Raw genomic sequence first — 24,737 nt, 5'->3', positions numbered from 1 at the left:
CCGGCCGCCGGCCGCTTTCACACCGTCGGCCAAAAACCGCCTTCACACTTGAAGGTTGAATTTTCTTGTTTTGATTTCGTGTATAAATAGATAGCTAAGCTTATGCAATTATGTGTGGAGAGATTGAGAGAAACACTAGAGAGAAAGAGAGAGGGATTGTTGTAAACTTTTGTTTATGTTATTGTAAGTTTGTTGTTCTTGAAATAAAAGAATGTGTTTTATTCTCTCTGAGTGTTTCAAAGCCACCACAAGTGATTTCTCCCACCAACAGGTAGTGCTAAATTGAAACCAAAAGATCTATGTCTAAAATGTCACCAAAGGACATTGTATGTGTAGTTTCGGAACTTTGCACTGCTCTGAATTTCTCTTTAACACTGTTTTCTTAACGCACAAAACCTCTACTTTAGTAGAGATAGGGTCTGAGGTCTAATTGCGTGTTTTTATAGATCCCATCAAGCATTCTAAGGCAGTGGTTCTTTTTACTGGTTCTTCTAGTTTCAGGCATGAACTTTACCACTGTCGGCTATTTTTCACTTACTCTTGCTCTCTTTATCCTAGGCAGGTTACTAAGACAGTGGTTCTTTTATAATGGCTCTTCCAGTTTCAGGTAGTTTTTACCATTGCTGGCTTATCTTCTATTTAATCTAGTTTTCTTCATAATTATTGCATTTTTTATAGTTTTGTATTTATTTATTTATTTATTTATTTAAAAAAAAAAACTTATGAGACAAACAGAAATAACACTAAAAGAAAAAATAAGAACACGTAACATAAAAAATTTCCAAATAAAATCACCACCAAAAAAAACTTTTTATTCAAATTTTTTTTTTTCAAATAGTCTATTGTAGTATAAACTAAACAATAACCCTAAATCTATCTTAAAAAGAAAAAAATCTTAAAAAAATAATTATAGAGTTATTATAAGGATTTCTAAGCTAAATATAAAAAAATAAAATTTTCAAGCATGATATTTAATTTTCTAAACAGATAAGAGTAAAAATAACCAAGTAAAATGAATAATCTAGAGATAAAAATTGCTGAACACTAGCTCCCGACTTTAGAATTTAACTAGTCAATTGCTGTTGTCACGAGTAACTTCTTCGCCTGACAAGTTAATATGGTGGCCAGTGAATTTGACCTCTAGCTTAGTCTAGGTTTCAAATTATAACAGGTATGATTGAATTGATGTGACCTAATTAATCTAACAGGTGCATTAATAACTGAGTTGATCGAAAGAAATCTAAATTGGTTTTTTTGAAAAAAACTCAAAAAAGGCAGCGATCTAACATATTTTTATAAAAAACTATAACGAGAATGTTTTGAATTGACATATGCTAGTTCGGATTAATTCGTTTAACACCTGGATTATGAACTTAAATAAGATTAATAATTTTATTTTTTATTTAATTATAAAATTATAAAAATAGGTATTGACATGATAGACGGTAAATAAAATTATGAAGGGAAAATGTATGTTTTTTTTATTTAAAATTGTTATTTTTAACTCATGTAACTTTTCTTTATTCCGACAATAATAAAGTTTTTGTTTTCTTAACAAAATAGATCATTAAATAGCAAGAAATAACAAAAAAAAAGAGATTATTTAGCAAAACTTTAATGTTTTCAACAACAAAGGAAAAAAATAAATTAATTAAGAACCTAATTTTTGCATTATCACTTTTTTTTATTAAAAAACATGTTTTTTTACTCAAACATTGTATTTTAAGCATATACTTATTACTATTATGATCATGAAAATTTAAAATTTGAGAATGGATATTTTTTAAAAACTAAATTAAAAAAATACTAAAACAATAAATTTGAGAAAATAAAACAACACTTTAAAATAAATAAAAAAAACTAAGAAAGTAGGTATGTTATTCATATCCAACATCTACATGCAAATCATTTAAAAAACGTTGCATATCAAGGTAGGACATAATTATTATCACCATAGAAAAGCTCTATTTTTTAAAATATTGATGAAATTATTTTTATAAGCAAATTTTTTTTTGAATAAAAGGTGGTGATAGTTAAAAAAAATTTATTAAAAATCTCAATCATTTGAAATGAGGAAAAATTATTCTTTCAATCCTAACTCCATTACCTTATTAATAATTTTATTACTATTAAAAAATTAAAATTTATTTTTTTTATATAAAAAACTATCATGATTCCTAAAAAAAAATCTTAATAAAAAAATAAAATAATATCTTAGTATTTTATTACAGGGCATCTCAATAAAAAAAAATCATAGAAATAGCCTCTTAGACCTAAAGAATTGGGCCGCAGTATTGGCCCGAGGAAGAGAAGCCCAGGCGAGCACAGCGCCATGCCTTCTGGATTTTTATAATTAAGGGCAATTCTATTATATTTTAAGTGTGCAAGTGTCATTCGGCTGACACGTTCAGAACCGAGTTTAAAATGGGAATAAATCTTGACCGCAGAGCTTGAAAATAAATAGTTAATCTCGGCTATTGATCTACTGGTCTATAGTTGAAAGTGTCTTTAAAATAAGAATAAATCGTGACCGTAGTTGCTGAAAATAAAATCAATCCCAGCCATTGATCTACCAGTCGTTAGTTATAAATAAATATCCTCTCTTTCTCCAATTCCTTAAAAATTAAAAATTTTAAAATTAAATTTAATATAATCAGTAAATAACATTATATTTCTAAAATTTTCATAAGTTTTAAAAAGTGTTTTTCTTTTAAAATTAAAAAAAAAATATTTTTAAAAAAATCAAATTAATTTTTTTTTAAAATAAAAAATATTTTTATTAATCAGTTTTGTTGAAGAACAAATAAATATAAAATTTTTTGAAAAATTAATTTTAAAAAATTACTTTTCAAGAAAGCCTAATATTTAGTTGTCTTTCCCTCGTTTTATCAACAAATATGCGTTCCCTTTTGGAGGGCTAGTCCATTTCTATCACTGAATTGATTGCAAAATGTTGTGGATTTGAAATGATTTGTGTGTTCGGAAGGCGAAAGGACCAAACATGCTTGTCAGGGATTTCTCTTAATTCTGCGGTGCAGAATACAACAACACTTCAAGCATTCAATTTCTTCGCTGTCATTGTCTGTGTTGTATAATTTTTAATTAGGAACATCATTGTATATTTATATATTTTGTGGATATGGTGGGTGCCGATGGAACTCATAGATGGAAGCTGTACTCCAGATTTTGGATTGGAAACAGCCGGTGTGGTGCAAGAAAATGCCAACTTCAAGGAAATAATTTTATCCTCTGGAAGTAGGTATTGGATAGAGATGGCAATGAATTTGCAACATTTATTTTAGCGGATACACACTCACATTATTGATTCTATAGAATAGTAGTGAATATATGCATATATATTTCCTATCAGGAAAAAAAAAAAAGTGGCTTGACAGGATTTTTGGATTCTAGAGTCAATGATGAATGTGTAAGTGAGGGGGAGAGTAATAATTTCATGTTTCTGGTGGCAGCTAGGTGGCTAAGCACGAGCAGCGGTGATGTTACGGAACATCTGAGTTGCTTGAGTTTCATTGTGGTACTGTGTCAAGGATTAAAAAGGAGAGCTGAGTTCTTTTTTCTTTATTGAACTTTGGCGCCAATTTTGGTTTCTTGTTATTTTTGTTAACAAAGAAAACAATGGAGGTAATCAGCAAGCAGATTTATTTTTCTTCTTATCAGACACACATTTGTAAAGAAATTGAAACTATCAAATGATAACTCTTAAGAGAGTTGATTGAATGGAACAAGTGTTGTGTTGAGTCTACGTTAGGTGGAACATTTCTTAATTTCTTGTGTCTATTGCAAATCCCAATTCGAGAATAAAATTATCTCAAAAGAGATTGAGGAAGAGAAGAGACAAACATGAATATATATATATATGCATTTATGTGGGTGCTAATTATGCGTATGGGTGTAGAGATACACAAAAGAGTTGAAAAAACAAATAGCAAAATCACAGCATTAAGTAATTTGCAATTTATATCAAAGAATATATTACGTATTTAGATTGAGTTGTTTGCATCATTATTTGATTCCTCTAAGCAAGATATATAAAATGAACTCCAGCTTTGATACATGGGCTGGAGATACATAATTAACCTGGTGCGTTGAGATTTAATGAAATGAGAGTCAGGAAGCTTACGAAACAATTACGGTTTCGGCTTCTTAATTTGAAGACCCGGATGTATTTCCATGCCCAGGAAGAGAGACGACAAAGTAGCTGTGCCATAGAAGCCAGAGCTCGGCTGTCTAACTACTTGAACACTGAATGCGAAATGACAAGCGTCCACTCTTGTCAGATTGCAACTTCCATACTGCATTGTCCCCTAATAATGCAGACAAGCTTTCCATGCGACAAGAAAAGGCAGGGCCCATCTTCAGTTTTATAGTTACCATGCACGTAAGAACTTTAACTAACCAGTGGCACAGTACTGAAAACCAACGCTATCCCCTATCTTGTCTGCCTCGAATTGTTTGCTACTTGCAACATAATGAAAACGAGAACTCCATCAAATGAATGGAGGTGAAGAAAGATTTTGAATTGGTGCTTGTTTTCATCTCCCTGATAAAAAGATTCTGAATTCGTCCTTCAATCTTATATTGCAAGCCTTTCAACATCGTGAAACTGTTTCTAGATCTCTACCTTGCAAAAGCTTTACATAGTCAAGAGTCACTACCACAAAACTTTCTGCCTTTTATTATGCCCATATATAATCCTAGTAGATTAAGAAAAGAAGATAAATATTAATTATAACTCTTCAAATCACAGCAAGAGGTTTATGAAATTAAAACACTTTGAAAAATATCTCTCAAAACTTAGAAAACTCATTGAAATTTTTTTCAATTAGAGATAACGAGACGCTAATCAAAATCTCAATAATTATTGTTTTGATTTTAATATTTAAACCTGTTTTTATTTTGATTGAGTTCAATTTTCATATATATATATATATATATATATATATCCTCTAAACATGATATATCTACTAAGAAAAGGATTCAGATTTCTTTTTTCTTTTTAATTCTACCATACGCAGTAAGTTACTAGCTAGTTTTAAATTTGAACTAAAATAGAAATAGAAAAAAAAGTGGTTTTTTTTTCTAGGGTGTGTTAAAAGTTATTTTTTAAAGTATTTTTTGTTTAAAAATATATTAAAATAATATTTTTTTTATTTTTAAAAATTTATTTTCAACATCATAACAGTTTTTAAAAACTCAAAAAATAATTTAAACCTGAAAATACATGTTGACAGACATGTTTGCGATTTTATATTAAAAAAAGATAAATAAAATAATTATTTATATATATTGTCTTCAACAAAAGTACCAGAGAGTTAATTCTAGAGAAGAGAAAAAAATAAAAAATAAAAAACCCGATAGTGACGGGTCAAAATGATTGCACAGGCGAACTTGTTGGATGCCACTCTGGAAAGCCAGCCAGTGATTGGATGGGATCAAGCTTTTAGTTTCAAAGTGGGTCCCAGAACACCGCCATCATTCCCACATCCAATATGTTTTAGTTTTTTTCAAATAAATAATCAATTAATTTTATATTTAAACTTTTTTATAAAAAAAATCAGTTTTTTTATGTTATCAAGCTCTCCCTCGTTATTTCACAGCTATAACCCCAATAATAAAATTAATTTGAACTTTCATTGAAACAATCATTGTTTTCATTAAAAAAAAATCCAACAATATTCTCCTCTCAAAATTGCACTTTAACTTCATTTTCTAATCTTATGTACAATTCTTATCTCATAAATCTTTCTAGAAACCAGTTTTATGATTCCTAGACTCAGATATCACAATTTGTTTTTGTATTTATAAATCCATAATTTGATAATGTTATATATTTAAGATATACAGAACCTTTCTTGGAATAATATATAATCTATTATCTCTTTTTAACATAATATCCTTATTTTATTGAGGTAATAAATTTTCCTTAAGCTTTTAGATTTTTTTCATGAAAAAAGAAAAAAATAATTGATTATTAATTTTTTCAGGGTAATTTGGGAAATGTATAAGAAATTAAACTTTTATGGAATAAAAAGTTTGAGGATGAAAGTTTTTCATTAAAATATATTTCATGAAAAAAGAAATAAATTTATTGATAGATTTTTATATATTGTCAAGAATTAAATTATAAGACGAGACCCTAAAATAATAATTTTATAATATGAATGCTTTAACATGTTTATATATAAAAGTATAAAAACAAACAAGAACCATACAAAGAATTATTAATAATTCGCTATATGTTAAATTGTGATTTGTTTTGGGGAGATTTGCATGTTTGTATAACTTCAATTTTATATTCAAATGCCCCCACTTGAATTAAGCTTATAAGTCTACGGAGGAAAGGTTCCATGCCTTCAACCAAAGCATACACTCTATTTCTCTCCCCTTTGTTCTCACCTTCGCTCCCAGTACTGCATGCCATGTCTGGTCTTATGCTTCTGACCCTCATACCCACTGTTCTTTTAGGTTTCACTGCTTTTCTCTCTGCAGCTGAGCTTCAGCGTTTCGAACATGCTGCCAAAGCCGATGGATCTCTAAGCTTTCTGGTTGTTGGAGACTGGGGAAGAAGAGGAGCATATAACCAGACCGAAGTTGCTCTTCAGGTCACAATTACATACAATCACCTCTTCTTACATATTTATGCATCCAGTATCATACAAGTAGATATATAGAAAATGATGAATTCACGTCACCCTTATAGTTCATTATCTAACGTGTTCTTTTATATGGTCTTTTCTCAGAAACATCAATATTGCTTCTTTTCTTCTTCTTCTTCTTCTTCTTTTTTAGCAGATGCATGCAAAAATCAATGCTTTGATTATTTTAAAAAGATTGACCGACGTCGATGAACAACCTTATAAGAGTGTCATTTTTTATCTTGTAATTTTTAATCGGGAGATTCTAGTCTTATAACACATCATATCAGCATATATCACATCGATCCTCCTCTCATTTCGACCATAGTATTAGTAATATCAACTGTGTTTTCAGAAAGAGCATCAAGAGAGCAGTAATAGAAGAATAATAATTAATAAAAGCACCCTAGTTAGAGTAAACAAATATATATAAAGCTAGTGATGAACTGGTGCATGACCTTTCTAGGGGGAATTCTTCCGAGCCTTGGTACCGAAACCAAAACGTTTCCGTTAGGATATTCCCTCGGCAATTTTTTAAGGGCGTCCCTCCAATTAAAGGACGACGCATTGTCGTCAATGACCTCTTGCTATTGTTCTCTTACCTCTTCCTTGGAGTATTATTCCTTGAGGATTCCATATACCATCCCACTAGATGACATAACAGATGAGCAAGCTTCCAATATATATATATATATACGCGCGCGCGCGCTTGATTTTGCCTGGGTTCGCTATACTTACAAGCGCAAAGTGCGACTGAGATTGACAGTTTTTAGTCTCATACATGCTTTTAAGACCCCTCTCGGTTTAAAACCCGAGTTTCAGATTTTACCTTGTTTTTTTAAATTAATTTTTTTAATAAAAACAATATTATTTAAGTAAAAATAAAACATAAAAGTTAATAGATTATAATTAAATTTTTTATCTAGTTTTATCGAGGTCACCAAGTCAACTGGATCACATTAAGTTTCTTTATTTTTATTTTTTTCAACTCAATCCGGTTCCAACTCTGAGTCAATTAGGTTTCGAGTCAATCTACTAAACTAGATTTTAAAACTATAATTTTATTTAGATAGACAGCATGTGTTATGTGATAAGCAAAACCAAATTTTATTTAGTACTAAAAAAGAAATATTTAAGTGATGATAATCTGCAATAGTTTAAATTAAATTAATTATAAGATGGTTTAGGATATGAAACTAGAAGAATTTGTAAAAATATAAACAAAAAAAAATGTAATGTTTAATGTCTACTAATCTAATGTTAAAGATGAAAACATAAATTTTAAAAAATATAAAGCTAAAGAAGAAAACTTGAATCAATTCTAAATAACTTAAAGAACCAATAACTTATGACATAAGATCGGGATAAAAAAAAAACAAAAAAGATGACCTAGTAGAAAAAAATAAAAGTTCAATAAAAAAACATTTAAAAAAATTTAAACCAATCTAAATTAACTTTACGAACTTGCTCTCGGATTAACAAAATAGTATGAAAAGTTAAAAAAATTACAAATCTTAATAGTAAATAATTTAATGTGAAATGATTGTTAAAAAAAATCATAAAAAATCAAAAAAAAAAATCAAAATTGACTCAAGTTAACTCAACTAACTCGCTATATGTGACATAGGATAAGGATAAAAAAAAAAAAAAAAAAACCTCCAAATAAAGAGCCTACCAAAAAAAGACCAAAGTAAAATAACAAAACATTGTTAGCAAAAATGTACGTTGACTTGGTTATCTTGACTAACCCGCTTTAGAAATAATAAAATAAAAAAACAAGTGAAAAAATAACTAAATTTAAGGGTAAATAATTTAATATAAAATTATTAAATTGAAAAAAATTGAGGAAAAAATATTAAAATTAATCTAAGTTAACTCGATTAATCCATTACTAGCAGCTTAAGACCAAGATAAAAAAAAATTAAACTTACAAAAAAAAATATAAAGGGTCTATGTAAATTTGGTTAGCATAAATGTAGACGACATCGACAATGCAACTTTACAAACTCCATAATTTAAATTGTAAGGAAGGAAATAAGTATTGCTAAATAATTTGTTTTTATGAAAAATATAGTAAAATGTAAGGGTTCTATTCAAGTGTTTATTTATTTTTAAATTATATTTTAAAATATAATATATTATATTATATTTTTTATTTTAAATTATTTTTTAATTTTTTAAGATTATTTTGATATAGTATATTAAAAATAAATTTTAAAAAATAACCATTATAAAAAATGCAACCATAACTCTAAATCTGGTTGTTCTGATTGCTTGGCCTTATGGTAAGATACTTTGAACATATCTTTTGCTTGCCTAGTTCAAACTCTTTATTGATTGTGCTGTCATCTCTTATAAATGTCCAAGATAATATTAGAAAAAATGTATTCGATATCTATTATATTATATTATATGAAATCCCCCATCAAATCATTTCAGTTAATTTATTCATTTAGCAATCACCTTTTGTTATCTTCAGATGGGAATAATGGGAGAGAAATTGGACATTGATTTTATAATCTCAACTGGAGATAATTTCTACGAAGGTGGATTAAACGGCGTGGATGATCCAGCTTTTTATGAGTCATTTACGAGAATTTATACAGCTCCTGGCCTGCAAAAGCAATGGTACAATGGTAAATATCTCTAGATATCGACTATAATTTAGTGAATAATAGCGTGTTAGTAGCAGTCAAGTTCAGCAAGACTAAACTCCTCAGCTCTGTCCGCAAGCTTTGATGACGTTCTACTCCTCTGAAGCCTCATCACCCTTGAGCTCTGGCGCCTTATAGCTGAAGATCTCGGATTTAAACAACTATTGTTTTCATTGAATAGTAGAAATGATAAAGGTTAAACCGTAATTTCTGCTCTGCTGTATTTTACGCTGCAGTTCTGGGAAACCATGACTACAGGGGTGATGTCGAGGCACAATTGAGTCCAGTCCTTAGAGAAATGGATAGCAAATGGCTTTGCCTCAGGTCATTTATCGTCAACACCGGTAAATCTCTCCCTTCTATCTTCCATTTTTCAGGAATTAAAACTCACATTATAATCTTAACAATTTTAAAAACTTCTTGCTGCAGAAATAGCTGAGTTTTTCTTCGTGGACACAACTCCTTTCGTCAACAAGTACTTCCTCGAGCCAGGGGACCATGTGTATGATTGGAGTGGCATATTACCGAGGAAGAGTTACCTTTCAAATCTCTTGGAGGTAACAATTCGAGCAATCAATTAGCTGCATGATTAACAAAATAATAACTGTTTGGGAAAATATTTAATCGTGTCGTAGGATTTGGACATGGCACTGAAAGAATCCGTTGCAGAATGGAAAATTGTAGTTGGTCATCATACTATTAAGAGTGCCGGACAACATGGTAACACCGTCGAGCTCAATTTACAACTCCTCCCGATCCTCCAGGTAATCACTTACATAAATTAAATTAAACGTGTTAATCTATGCGAACAATTCGATAGCTTTTCTTTGAGCAAACTGAAGTTAACTAGTCAAGTGATAACTTTTATTGAGCATCGATTCTTTTAATTTTCAGGCAAATAATGTTGATCTTTATATAAACGGACATGACCACTGCTTGGAGCACATAAGCAGCAGTGAAAGGTAAATTCTTGATTAGTTTACATATATATATATATATATGGATATTTCCAGTGAATCTTGTGTTACAAAATAAAAAATTGTCGGCTTCTCAGTCCTAAATCTAACCAGGATTTAAACATAAGAAATAAAATTCTCAAATGGAAATACTAAAGTCGACAACCAGAACATTCCCTTAGAGAATGTGTAAAAGTGACTCACCGTACAGAAACAAGGAAAGGATACGGGAGTTAGGCATAAATGCGAAGCTGAAGCTTTAACTGAATGCTGCAGCCCGCTTCAATTCTTGACAAGTGGTGGTGGGTCAAAGGCATGGAGGGGCGACGTGGCCTGGTGGGATCCGAAGGAAATGAAGTTCTATTATGATGGGCAAGGTTTCATGTCGGTCCAAATTACTCAAACTGAAGTTGCTGTTGTGTTCTATGATGTTTCTGGCGAAGCTCTGCACAAATGGAGCAGGACTAAACAGATATCCTCTGCAGTCCTGTAGACAAGTTAATTTGTATCGATATGGAGTCTTTTCGTTTGTATCGTTGATGTCAAGATGTCTTTTCTTTCGACGTTGGATTCTATAATCCTCTGCAGAGCTGGGGACATGTTAGTTTTTATTCCTGTATTATGGATTTCAACTAGTAATTTTTAAAAAATTAAATTAAATTTAATTAATTAAATTATATTTTTTAAATTGAATATATTTAATCTAATTTTATGAATTTTAAAATTAAAAATTATATAAATTTTTTAAAACAACCTATTAAAGATATACTTAATATTTAATTTTAATGAAATTTAGTAATCACATAATCAAACCTAAGACCATAAAAAGAAAACTTTTTAATCTTAAATTTTTATTACTAGACAACCTATTAGAGATACACTTACCATTTAATTTTAATGAAGAATTTTACTTTTGTGATCTTAATTTTTTTGTCCCAATTTTTATGACTCCTTGTTGCAAAATTATCTTGGAAAATACCAAAAGCAGCACAAGGATTGAAGAAAGAAATAGAAAAAAAAAAATCAACTTGCCCTAAATTTTTGTAGTTTTGAAAGTGGGGCTTAATGCATGTTCTTACCACGTATCTTTCAAGCACTTGTGGCACCCTTGTGATTATCCATGTTATATTTTTTTTCTCCTGTAAAATATCAGACCAAGCAATTACACCTCAAATAAATCTATTGCAGCTCATCATCCCAACCCCATTACACTTAAAGAAATAATATAGACGTGCTTTATATAAAAGGACGCTAAAGGTTGGGATTTGCATGTTTTTAGAGTATTAATAATATGGCGAAAATGCCAGGATGGACTTGGGATCCATTACATGCAAGTAACAAAAACATGGACTTGGTGTGGTCGGAGCATTACCCAGCAAGAATGGAGTGCAAGGGCCGAAGTTGCAACTGCATCTCCACATAATACGGTAACTAGTAATTGACACAAAAATCATCATTATCCAAATGGCCCGGCTCAGCCAGCCTATCGTTAGCTATTGATTTTTGGGTTCAGGAGCACATTGGCATACGGCTCCCCAGGCGATGCATCTAATTCGAAGATACTAAAATTGTTTAAAATGGAGAGCAAAAGCTCTGCGGGGGCAGAAGATTGAAGTTGCTGTAGATGGAATAAAAACAAAACAATGTAGCATAGCTAACATGAAAATGCTAAAACCCGTTAAAGACTCTAAGAACATGCGGGGGGAACACTGTATATAATTCCGTGAGTTCTCCAGTATGGTAAGCTCATTAGTAATTCTTTATGTAATTTACAGGTATGGTCTTCCAAGCCAGCAATTGCAGCTGAAAATCTTTCCCAGTCAAAGTTTTTCTGATTCCTGCTGCAAGTGGCGCAACTGAATATCATTTCAACCAATTGATGATCCTTTAAGAACCGAGATTTGAGGCTTCTAACCACTTCCTGCTGTGATTTTGATAATCGTACCACATGTTCCACATCCCCAGGTTCTGCTTCAGATTGAGCATCTGGCAGGTCTGAAGCTTTCCAATGGTGAAATTGTACCGCCTAATAAGAGTTACTAATTAAATCAGGTGATTGATGCGATTTATAAAAATCTCTTTTCCTAAACAAATAGGGTTAAACTTTTGGTCAGTCAAGAGCACTCTATAAAAGCAGCGTTGCAGATGGGAAATGGTGAGATGTTAGGTAGTGCTGCATGAAATTATCAACATTAGCCATAATGTAAGCACATTCTTCAGATGAATTTCAATGGCAATGCACTCTAGAGACCTTATATCATGCCACAGCAAAAGACACTCCTGAATCAATAAGCTAAACAAATTCTGTTACAAATATTTTGTCCTATCAGATTAGGCATTTTGGCTCCTGGACAGAGGTGGCGTAGCAGGCATACCAGACTGTCCAAGATGCATGTGACCTCTAGACTTGCTACATTAAAAATTTTCCTCGTGATATCAACACCTAATTCTTTATGGGTTGCCTAATTCTAGAAGTACTTATATTTTCCTTGAAGCTAAACGTCATCGAGCCTGATGCCCTGATTATACCCTGATTCTAGATAAGGACCGAAACACAATGGCCAAAGCCCTATTCCATGCTGTATTGAGTATTGCATGTAAACCAAATTGATTGCAGCAAGATAATTGGGCCAAACTCATATGAAGCAAGCTATGGTGTCAAAGCGAAGCGAACAAGTGGTTACATTTGTGAAGTCACTGAATATTGATCGAGATTATTAAGCATCTGAAGCAGTGAAAATACCTGAAGTGCATGCAAAATGTTGACAAACTCCTGCTTAAACAACTCATTTCCCCTTACTAACTGCAGGGGCTCCATTAGTAGTTCTGTGGAATCTGAAAACAAGCCTTCTGCTTGACAAGAACAAATATCAAACCCAAGCACATGCATTCTTGCCAAGCATATATCAAATCCTAACTGTTGGTGGGATGCTGGATCCAGAGAAAACCAGTACATATTGCTGGATGCCAGCATAGGTAGCTTCAATTCAGGCATGTTTTTTGATAGAAGGGAAATGAGTTTTGCATCCTCATCATGGGCACTATCACGGCTAAACCACAGTGTAAGCGTAAGTCTCTCTCCTTCAATTATCTGTGAAAGGAAACCGAAGGCAAATAGCTTGGACTTTACTTGGCATAAATTGGTAGGAGAAGAAAAGACTACAGATTTGTAAAGAATAAATGCATATTGTTTTAGGAAACAATTAAAGCAAGTCCTAGCACAAACTAACGAAATACAAAGCGTCCTGGCACTGCAAGCCCACTTCATCATCGAGTACATTTAGTCCAACCTGGTCATCAGAATAAATCCCCAAGCTAGGAACTCAGTTTCTTTTTGTTGCAGCAAACATAATTTCATAACCAGTTGACCAGATGCATAAAGCATAGTATATTAAGCTTTTTTTTAATTACTGCATAAGTTATGTCTCAAACCAACATCACCAATAATTTTTCCTTTGCACTATCTGTGAATAGCAATCGATACTTTTTGTAAATTTATTTTGGTTCTTTTTCTGGCAACCCTATAGCAATACCCGCCGAACGCTTGATTCTAAAACCAAAATGAAAAGAGAACCCACATGCACAAGCCACAACATGCAAGTAATATCACTTCATTCTATGCATCCAGAATAATGAAACTACCACTGATCAAAATCAATCGGAACGATAAAGCTACACTAAAGGTGATTAAGTTGCAAGTACCATAGTAACATTAAAAAAAAAAAAATAGTGAAATAGAAAATGGAAAATGATACAGAACTTGTAGAGCCAGTGAAGCAAGTAAAAGCTAAAAAAGTATTTTTGTTGATAAAAATACTATTCCTTCCAGAAATAAATTTAAAAAGCAGTAAATTTGTCCAAGGGCATAAACTCCGGGATGATGAAGCAAAATGGAATAATCATCCACGTCTCATGAATCAAAGAAAAAATGATTTACCTCATCGACAGCATGAATATTGCAACTGTCAGCTGTATATATGGCAACATCCTGATAAAAAAAAAAAGATCAATGAAACAAAAATGACAAGAAACAAAACAATTGATCATCATCACAACAGTAGCCCTTACTCCGGCCATGGGAACAAGAGTAGCTGGTTCCCCATCCTGGAAGTGAAAAAGTCCGCCTTTGAAATCCTTTCCATAGCTATTCAAATAACACACTGCCTTTTCAATAAAAAAATTTACAAATACAACAAAAGCATGAAAAAAGGAATTGTCAGCACAGCTAACTTAACACATAAAATGCAAAGATTACATAGAAATAAATAAGATACCGTAAAGTGCCGTTGCTTGAGATAGGGCCTGTTATCATCACTGTGCCATCCAATGCTAGCTCCTCTACACCAGCTGATTTGATTTCCAATATATAATATATCAAAAAGCGGAGGATTAAAAACTAAAAGAAGGAAAAACAACACTAGTGTCCAATATAACTGAATTAAAAAAAATGAAAAAAAAAAACTAACCTAATTAAGCCAGTGAATTCGACGCAGAGCTCATACTCGCAGCCAAAAAAGTGTTCAACCTTTTCTTTCAGCCTCTCTCGGATGGGAACAAAAGGGATGAGAAAGGTAGAAGAATTGGTGGCTATGAGATGAGAAAGAGTGGTGGAGAACACGTTGGGCCTGTACCCAACTGTGCTGCTGCTTTTGTGTATGAATTCCAATTCCTAAAAAAACACAAATAAAAGAGACCCAATTCATGAATCAATAGCATTCGTTAGAGGGTGGGAAGGATTAGCAGTGACCCACCTTGCATTCTTCGCTGGTGAGAAAATTGTGAAGGATGAGACGCGGCGGCTTCAGGCTCCCTACTCCCATCTCCCTGCTTAGAAGCATCTTCAATGGGATGTACAGACCAAAAAAATTAATTGTTAAGAATGAAATATGACAGCCATATGTATGCTAAAATCCTTTTTATTAAAATGAACACTCACCGTGTGTTCTAAGGAAAGCCATCCCTGTTTTTCTAGTTTAAACTTGACCTTTTTCTTTCCCTATTTAATATAAAATACAAAATAACTTATTAGAATGTTATTTAAAAAAAAAACAAAATTACATTATTTAAAATACTATATTAACGATTTAACATTTTTTAACTTTGGAGATGCCCTTTAGCCCGCAGCAAAGCCTTCCGGACAGTTTCCGTCATCCTCACTTTCGTCCTCTTTTATTACTTGGATCCGGGTAACTACATATCACCACCCAATCTATATAGGCTTTTACAAATCAGTCCCCAAGTTATAAATTTTCTTCTTAATAATAACGAGGTGGGGTCCATAGACCACACTATTCAGGCAAAGGTCAGATAAATTTCAGACAGTTGTGTGATTAAAAACAGGCACGATTGCTTCCAGAACATTATCCATGAACTCGGCTAATGGTCACCAGACAGAGAAGAGGGAATTCTAACAAATGGGAAGCGCAACTGACTTGGAAGTATATCGTCACAAATTCGTGCTGCCGCTCCAAACACAGTGAGAAAAACCTTAAAAAATGCGTGAACCCGTAAATCAAGGTTAATAGAGCATGCACTAACTATTCTATTACACGATAGATCACGTTATGTTGTTGGGGGGTCATGAAAATCTATCTATGAGCAGGCAATTTTATTTCTGTGATTATCTTCGAGCTATTATCGTTCTAGTTTGGCCCTCCCAGGTTCCGCTAAATTCCAATCATGAGTTACTAGATATCACTAATCATCCATGTCAAACCACCTCTCTGGCACACAAACGGTAAGTTTCTTCCTAGAAAGAGGATATGCCCATCAGAACTAGCTCAACAAGTTTTCTGAAGAAGATATGTGGGTGTTAAATTAAGATGAGGTTTCTGCCTAGTGTATCCAGTTCATATAGTAAGACAGCGAAAAAACGAAACAGGGAAAAGAAGGGATTGCCAAGAGAACAGAGTTGTTCCTCCTCCCCTTTGTCACCGCGAGTAGTATGAAATGTCGAAGTCTCAGATGTTTTGCCGCGCTCTTTTTACATTTGCTTTGAACTCATTTCAAGCCGAGCCTACATCTCTAGCATTTGACAAAATACTCGCCCCCCCTCTCTACACTGCTCCAGCTGACTGGCCAGCTACTGTATCGCTAACTCTTAGCTGTTCTTCTTTTTTCACAGCTATTCCATCCACATCTCCATTGGAGTCTTGCCTTTGAGTCTTTTCAGCAGATTTCTCTTTTGGAGAAGCACTTGTATCATGATTGGACTTTCCTGGTCCATTTTCTTTTTCTTTTTCTTTTTCTGTCTCTGTAGGAAGATTCATCTCAGTAGCAGTTGCCGACAACTGCAGCGCAGATGATGCATTGCCGGAACCTGGAGGGAGGAAAACACCTGTGCCGGGGATGGGGACAGGTAGGCGAGCCGAAGGATGCCTTGGAGAGGATGTAGGCCATCCAGTTGAAACTGGTGGGATGGGAACTGGTGCGGGGAATGGTATTGGCGCTGCAACTGGGGTGGTCATGAAGAGAGGCTGTACACCATTTGGAGGTGGAATTTGAGGCCGAATAGGCGGCACTAACAGTACACCAGTTGTTGGAATTGCTGCGTAATGCTTGGGCACAGGATGACGAAGATGATTCGGGGATCTGCTTGGCGGTGGACCCCAATGGGAAGATGGGGCTGCAGCGTGTGAAGGAAGCCGCGGGCCATCATTAGATGTAAGTTTCTTTGGTTGAGACTTGGTGAAGGTAACAAGCATCCGTTGCTTTCTAATCATGGGGATTGCATGCTTGGCCAAATCTGATGACTTCCCTTGCATCAAAAGTAAGGACCTGTTTTTGTAGTAAGAAACATTACTTCAGGAATGTAGGACCTAAATTGCAGTTCATTATCATGAAAGTAAACGTGAAGAATTTATATTCAAGGGAAGGAAATGTATTGCTAATCACATCTCATCATATAACTGTTTCACCATGGCTCTAGGGAAAAACTGAATGCATGGAGGCAGGTGTGTATTGAACCTTACTCATGTTGAACCCCTTCTATCCTACAGTTAGAAAGTAAGTTGAGCAGTTTGAAGGCAATTTAGCTGTTTGAGATAATGTCATGTTCTAGACATGGTGCAAGATAGGTTACAGCCATGTGCAAGTAACACGTAGAGAGAAAATCCAGACATGCCATGAAAAGTATAGTTTTTTGTTGGATTTCAGCTCAGAGAATCACAAAGGAAATTAATTAAAAGAACAGTTTTCATGAAAATAGGACTTCACACTTATCACAGTGGATACAAACCATATCATTTCAGAACCTAATTTCAATGCTAGGTACCTGAAAGCTAATCATAAAAACAAATAATAATCTTGATGAACTATCGACAAGACAAAACTATGAAGAGTTAATAATGATTACCCAGGCGCAACAGAAAGCTTGAGAGACCCTTTATAATCCCCATGATGCAGGGTATCAATTACTTTCCCAAAAGTCAGCTCGCATTCTGTCAAGAAAAGAACTGAAACAGGCTTTCCAAACCATGGAGGCCACATGTGAGGCTGGGAGTGATCACCCTGCAGAAATTTCCACAAAAATTTAGGCTTGCTTACATAATCAATGCTATTTGGAATCATTACACATAATACCACTAGTAGTTACCTCATTATAGATATCAATTATGCAAGAGTCTGGCTTCATGGTCATAACTTGCATGGCAACAAATTGTTCGATTACATCTTGCAGCAATGCAGGAATGGATTCTACTCTCCGTTCTGCAAAATTTATTCATAACAAAATCCAATAAAGGGTATAAGAACTAGTGTTTCTTTAGCATTACAAAGAAAAAAGAATCTGCATGCATCTTAACCACACACGCACACATGCAAAAAGTTATACATAAGATATGACGTGCCTTTGGAGGTCCCAGTTGCATTTTCATCTTCTGCGGGTGCATCTGCAATGGGAAGACCCAATTGTATCATCTCCCTTCCATGTCCCTTCATGGGCCTTTTGGAGAGGATATATGTCTGACCTGCTTTTGAACAAAGAACTTACACATGATCAACATTTTCACTATAAGCAATTATTTTCAGCATGCATGTGACAGACAGGAAGACCTCCACCAAAGCAGGAAATACTGCCATAATATGGATGCTACTGTAATTAGGTTTATTTTTTTTCACAGAAAATTTCATAACACGAGTACAGATGGCAATAGAAACTTATGCTTTAGAAAAAACAAAAGGAAATAAAATATGGATCCTCCATTTCATGTCTAGGCAGTAGATGGGGATAATTAAGCAGCAAAATATATAGAGGGAATCCTGAAACAGGCCAAGGAAACTAGGAGAGGAAGCTTAAGATTATTAGCTTTATAGACGATTCTCAGCAAGTTTATACAGAAAAATATCAATTCCAAAGAGTTTTTATTGCTTCATATGGCTACAAAGGTTGTCTATGTTACAAGAGTGAGTATTTATCAAGCAGTGAGATTAATCAGACACCTTGCATCTGAAAATTGAGTAGCTTGGCTTCCAAACATGAGCATTTAAGCACTCTATTCACAAATGTTTTTGCTCTAATTCAGAAATGAACAAGATCCTATTACCAAACTAGAAAAAAAAAAATACTATGTCCAACATGCATACTGCAAAATTGCCAAAACCATCACTTGAAACATTGCCAACTGACTAGAACACTGAAATAATATTAGAGAATCCAGAATGTGACAATGTCATGTTGTTGGCAGTAAATTAGATATGGTAATAAGATAACACATACTGATAATAAAGCCTGACCTCACCCAAAATTCTGATGTCAACAAAGCACACCAATCCTTAAGGGTACTGATTAAGAAAATTAATATATCATTTTAACACACTTTCACTATGATAAATGTTTTTTGAGATTCTGATAAATTATATGAAAGCATTTTCATGAAAGGTATGCATACCTCAAACATAACACTGTACATGCTATCAACTAGAAGAGGCTTATCTAAGAATGGGCCATCAACAGTATGGGGTAGCAAAAAGCAACCAGGTTTACACATACATATATTTACATACACGTATATGTAAGTAAAGCTATCTGGTTCATGGTAGTGTGAGCTCAGCACCCTCTCCATTTTTTTCCCAAATGGACCCAAGTCATCTCTCTTTGACAAAAAAGATATGGGATTTGATAATTTCATCACAAATATAACTGAAGCATACATAACATCCAATATATTTTAACCCTCTTCATTACAACTGTTTGTTTCATATACATAGTTCTTGGATTTAAGATGGATCTTAAATTATTTATGCAGTCTTAAAAAAGGGGCTGCCAACTGGAAAGGTATCTGCAGGGCAGGACTTTTTAGCTGAGCTAGCAATAACACATACTGATAATAAAGCCTGACCTAACCCAAAATTCCGTTGTCAACAAGCACACCAATCCTTAAGGGTACTGATTATGAAAATCAATATATCCTTTTAACACACTTCCACTCTGATAAATGTTTTTTGAGATTCTGTTGAATTATATGAAAGCATTTTCATGACAGGTATGCATACCTCAACTATAACACTGTATAGGCTATCAACTAGAAGAGGCACATCTAAGAATGGGCCATCAAGCAAGGAGGCTCTTACCCCATAACAACCTAAGCTTGATCAATCTCAAACTCAGGCCCAAGAAAAAAACAATGCTGGTCAACCCCTAAAGAGTACAATTAAGTATCTTCAAAATAAAACAATTAATCAATTGTGGACACTGCAATAAGTATTTACGGAAACTATAGCTTTTATATATTGTTGATAAAATGTGAATCTCTAAGGTAGATTCCATATTCTGGAATAGCCAGATTAATAAACAAAATCATTTCATGAAAGCAGCAGCGGTGTGAAAAGAAACGGAATATTACTAGCTTCTCTTAAGAATAATGCTCCATTAATGACTTACCTTGACAGTGTCCTCTTCTCCCAGTATCTCTCAACTCATTAACCAAAGAAACAAGCTTTGAAACTTCCAAGCCATCAAGCAAGTTTTCATACAATTTCAGTCCATCAACCACATTAACCTAGAGAAAAGATAAACAAATTAGAAGTAGGAGAAACAAACTGAAATGGCTATCTAAAACAAAATGTGAATTTGGTGAGAATATCAATAGCAATGATGCTTATAAAAGTGTTACCATCTGTCCATCTATCTTCTCCTCAGCGACAAATGTTTTTGGAGTGATAGCAAGATTCTGCTTCTCATTCTGATTGTTGCTAGGATGTAAATCACTCTCTGGTTAGAATCACAAGATCTTTCAATAACAGAATTAGCATGCCAAGATAACAAGATGAAACAAGGCACGAGCCAACAGCTTCACAACAAATTAATTTTAATTAAAAGATATGAATTCCAAGATAGCATGTGCAGCAAATTAGTTTCATTTAGAAGATATGAATTCCAAGATAGCATGTCCAACAAATTAATTTCAATTAAAAGACATGTATTCCAAGATAGCATGTTAAGTAGGCTCCTTTAAAAAGTTGCAAATGACTCTACACAGAAAATATGTTCCTCATTGCCAACCCCAAGAGAGCACAAGAAAGTGACCTTCAGGGCTAGACCGATCATCAACAGCCACATCTTCCGAATTTCCAGAAAAGGTTCCTTGTGCATTCACTGAACTATTCTTGTGGTTATCTGTATGTGATTTTGCAGTAGCATCTGCTGACATGACAAAGAAATTAAATGAACATCATTGTTTCCCCAGAGTAGTTTCTAGGACAAGGCATTGTTTCAAATAAGAGCACATATTTGAATTCTTAAACTTGTGCATTCAATGTGGTGTTCATAATGTAAGAGCATGTAGCATAAGGAGAGTCAAACAGAACAACTAACAATCCAAAACTTTCTATGTCGCAGTAGATTAGGAGAAAGAGGATATAAAATATTGGTAGAAGCAAAATACAAAAAGAAACTCCAAGCTTACATGTCAGAAATAAAAGCATCTACAATTTTAGGGTAAAAACAAATTACAGAAGAGAAGATTTTCCATTTTTCCTACACATGTTATGCAAAACAAACAACATTCAGAAAGTAATCACAACAATAAGCATCCATCAAATTATTACCTGGCACATCTACAAAAAGATGTAGGAGAGATATAACTTTTCCAAATCTGACTTGATAGATGTAAATATTTAGCAGTCAAGATTGCATACCAACAGCATTTTTACATGCACAACTTCCAAGCCATACATAAAACAAGGAATGGATACTTGGCACCAATTTCTCATCTCCCAGAAAACAACCGTAGAAGAAAACACATTGAAAACCACACTTAAAGAACGTTGCCACGACAATTTGCGATAATCATTAATTGTCCCGCTTGCCAACCCATACTCTACAAATTCGAAGATCATAAATAATTTTTTGAGAATACAAGTCTTCTTTTCCTGAACAACACTTTTCCTAATCAGCTTCAGGATTAAGAAATCCCAGCTCACGAATTAAAAAAAAAATCTATGGTGACAAAAAACGCACATATAGCAAACCATGCATTGATAAAGAAGACAAATCTTGTTAAAAAGCAATTACAATTAAGTTAAAATACAATAATTACCACCATGACAAATAATCAAGGAACAAGCATTCAGCAATCCATAATCAAAATTAAAACTCAAATATCACCTTTATTATCGTCAGATTTCCCACCATCACCACCGGATTTTATCTCCTCAAATTTCTCACTCCTAATATTCTCCGAAGAATTTCCATTAAAACTATGATTCTCTACACTAGAATTAACCCCTTCTTTCACTGCATCACCACCTCCTCCACCACCACCACCCCTATGTCCTCTATTAAACCCGGCACTCGAAGATCTCTTAAAATCCCTTCCCCCAACTTTACCGTGATCGTAATAAAACCTCTGCTGATGATGATGATTCTGCTGCTGCTGCTGCTGCTGCCTCCTCAATACAACTTGTTGCAATGCGACAATAACCTCCCCCACCGAAAAGTACTGCTGCATGTGCAGCACATGATTCCAATTACTCCTCCTCTGCTGTATACACCCTACAACTAAATCATACTCACCAGCTTCCCCGACGGCACGCAGGTGGTGGCAGAGAGAATCAATAATCGCATTGGCAGCAGCGAATTCCCCCCTCAGCCACGAGATAAACCCGTCGCGCTCGTCGACAGGGAACCACTGGTGCCTTTGGAGTTGGTGCTGGTGGATCTCATTTCCACCACCTCCGCCACCGGCAGCACCAGCAGGAAACTGAACTTTGTCCGGTATGACCACATTTCCTGGTGGCATTGCCATTTTGATAATCTAATTACTCAAAAAGTCCTAAAAGTATCACATATAGAACATGGCACTAATAAATCCTAGATCTAAATCAACTATAGTTAATTAATTAGTTAGTTAATTAATCTTAATACTCGTGAATTTCATAATCTGGTACCATTTTAAGCAGATCAAGTGAAATTAAGCACTAAATCTTACAAAATTCAATAATTAATAGCACTAAGTATCAGAATTAGACAAGCTAAGCACGGTCGTAAGTTTCAGGAGAGGAATTTCTAGCTAAAAAGGAATGCTCAGATCTGACAAGAATATATTTATATATGTAAGTAAGAAAGTAGATAAAAAAGTGTTGAAAGGTAGTCGAGTGATAATAAGAGAAAAGGTGTTTTGGGGAGTAAGATCTAGGGTTTTTTGAGTGAGGGTTGTGGGCTGAGGGGAAGGAAATGGCTTATAGAGAACGCATCATCATCGTTTCCAGGTAATCTTTATTTCTATCAATGGTCCTAAATGGTGGCTAAAGAGAAGAAATGCAAAGCAAGTAGTTCCCATTTTCACTTTTTTATGTTATGCTTTTAAGCAAGTAGCTTGGGTAAACTCAACTGTCTTCGGAGTAAAATCAGTCGTGGTGCGGGTGTGGACGGGACCCCGATTAGAATATTCTTAGAATTTGTGTATTTTGGTCATTTTGGACCCGAGTTCATTAAACTCCTAGGTTTAAGGTCTTTCATAGTAACTTACTGCTTGATTTCTGTAAATTAGCAATCCTAAGTTTTATAAATTTTAGTATTATCAGAAATTTATATAATTATTAAATTTGAGATTTATAAAATTAATTAAAATATATATAAATTAATTTTAATATTCACATTAAAAAAAATATTAAACCATTATAAATAATTTTAGGGATTAATAAAAGAGTGGTTATTGTGATTTTAAAAAGTAAATCTTAATTGTATTTAATTGATGTCACCTTTTTATTTGTGTTCACAGTCTATGACTACCATGCCTAATTTACACGCACAGGGGAATCATACAATATATTAAAATGATTCAATGTCTCCTTTATTGTTTATCTAAATTTAAAACATTATTGATTGAAAATAGTATACTGAAAAGGGATGGGATTGTCTTTTTATTATGATACATTTGATATCATAGGACAAACAAAAAAAAATGATCAGTTCAAGTTTTGACAGTACTATCTTGGATATCAGCTAGCTTACACCTCTATGCGAGATATCTAATGTTTAGGTTACCCCGTTATTGCACTAGATCAAATTCGTTCATTGCATGACACTATAAATGGCTTGCTCTTGCCCTAGACACAAGCCAAGCCCGCGCCACCACATGGAGACACCTAGCATTTGGGTTAACTTCCCTTGCTTTTAGGGCTAATTAATCTTGCATCGATATCTTTTTTTTTTATTCTCAAGGCTATTGAGTTTATAAGTATAATTATTTTTTAAAAAAATATTATTATTTCTATTGTAGTTAAAAGTAACAATATCAAATATATTATAATTTATGTTCTAAGTATTATTTGTTCAATTTAAATAAAAATAATAATATTTATACTCCAAATAATAGTATTGTTGATATTGGTACTTTGAATTATAATAAAAATCATAATATTAAGAACACAAATAATACTATTTTTAATATTAATATTTTCAATTATAACAGCAAAAAATATATATATACCACAAATAATACTATTTTTAGTAGTAATGCTTTCAGTGATAATAAAAATAATAATATCTGTAACATAAATAATAATATTTTTAATAATAATACTTTGAACTATAGTAAAAATAAATATTAAACTTTTAATCATAATAAAAATAAAAATATTTGTACAGCAGATAATAATATTTACACCATAAATATTAATATTTTTAATATTCATGCCTTCAATTATAATAAAAATAATAATATTTTATAGCTTTTAGGCTGTCTAACCTCATATTGAGTCATACCCGAGCACCACATGGTGTCGAGATTAGCTTGCTTGTGCACCTGCATCATGACCAAATGATAACAGGTCTTTGTCATAATCTAATTCGCTTTCATCTTGCACCAAGACCTAGCGATAATGGGTCCTATGCATGATCGAGGTTTAATGAGTTCTGCCTCATAACCTATTTTTTTGGGGTCTTTATCAGGATGCAAATAATTTGTGTTATAAATATCCATAATAATAAAAAAAACATATATTAAATTGACTATATTTTATGGTGTAAC

The 24,737-nt window shown here is 33.3% G+C and overlaps 3 protein-coding genes across 6 annotated transcripts; 1 reads left to right on the top strand and 2 right to left on the bottom strand.

The window, feature by feature from the left end:
* Positions 1-6,349: 6,349 nt before the first annotated feature.
* LOC105125770 (purple acid phosphatase 4-like) lies at positions 6,350-10,893 on the top strand. The gene is made up of 7 exons (XM_011026368.1): positions 6,350-6,623; positions 9,136-9,292; positions 9,547-9,654; positions 9,740-9,867; positions 9,946-10,074; positions 10,205-10,272; positions 10,543-10,893. The coding sequence occupies exons 1-7, from the start codon at positions 6,369-6,371 to the stop codon at positions 10,757-10,759; spliced, it is 1,062 nt and encodes a 353-aa protein (XP_011024670.1). The 5' UTR covers positions 6,350-6,368; the 3' UTR covers positions 10,760-10,893.
* Positions 10,894-11,834: 941 nt separating this feature from the next.
* Positions 11,835-15,407, bottom strand: LOC105125765 (2-oxoglutarate (2OG) and Fe(II)-dependent oxygenase superfamily protein). The gene is made up of 9 exons (XM_011026355.1): positions 15,366-15,407; positions 15,203-15,262; positions 15,018-15,104; positions 14,733-14,935; positions 14,541-14,613; positions 14,335-14,430; positions 14,204-14,254; positions 13,010-13,357; positions 11,835-12,292 (listed from the first exon to the last, which is right to left on the bottom strand). Exons 3-9 carry the CDS (start codon positions 15,102-15,104, stop codon positions 11,954-11,956), a joined length of 1,197 nt encoding a protein of 398 aa, XP_011024657.1. The 5' UTR covers positions 15,203-15,262; positions 15,366-15,407; the 3' UTR covers positions 11,835-11,953.
* A 493-nt stretch (positions 15,408-15,900) lies between these two features.
* LOC105125743 (hydroxyproline-rich glycoprotein family protein) lies at positions 15,901-23,079 on the bottom strand. 4 transcript variants are annotated; one of them, XM_011026318.1, is made up of 8 exons: positions 21,872-23,079; positions 20,792-20,908; positions 20,379-20,476; positions 20,147-20,264; positions 18,114-18,236; positions 17,861-17,973; positions 17,621-17,775; positions 15,901-17,043 (listed from the first exon to the last, which is right to left on the bottom strand). In XM_011026318.1, the coding sequence occupies exons 1-8, from the start codon at positions 22,509-22,511 to the stop codon at positions 16,323-16,325; spliced, it is 2,085 nt and encodes a 694-aa protein (XP_011024620.1). In that variant the 5' UTR covers positions 22,512-23,079; the 3' UTR covers positions 15,901-16,322. The 4 variants fall into 4 exon arrangements, with proteins under 4 accessions (XP_011024620.1, XP_011024628.1, XP_011024636.1 ...); XM_011026326.1 differs by having other exon boundaries at positions 18,114-18,233; positions 21,872-23,078; XM_011026334.1 differs by having other exon boundaries at positions 20,792-20,905; positions 21,872-23,077.
* Positions 23,080-24,737: the final 1,658 nt, after the last annotated feature.

Source organism: Populus euphratica, unplaced genomic scaffold (genome assembly GCF_000495115.2).
Source record: "Populus euphratica unplaced genomic scaffold, PopEup_1.0 scaffold1.1, whole genome shotgun sequence".
In the NCBI taxonomy this organism is placed as follows: domain Eukaryota; kingdom Viridiplantae; phylum Streptophyta; class Magnoliopsida; order Malpighiales; family Salicaceae; genus Populus; species Populus euphratica.
Note: the sequence above shows the minus strand (reverse complement) of the source record. Positions and strands in the feature narration are given on the sequence as shown.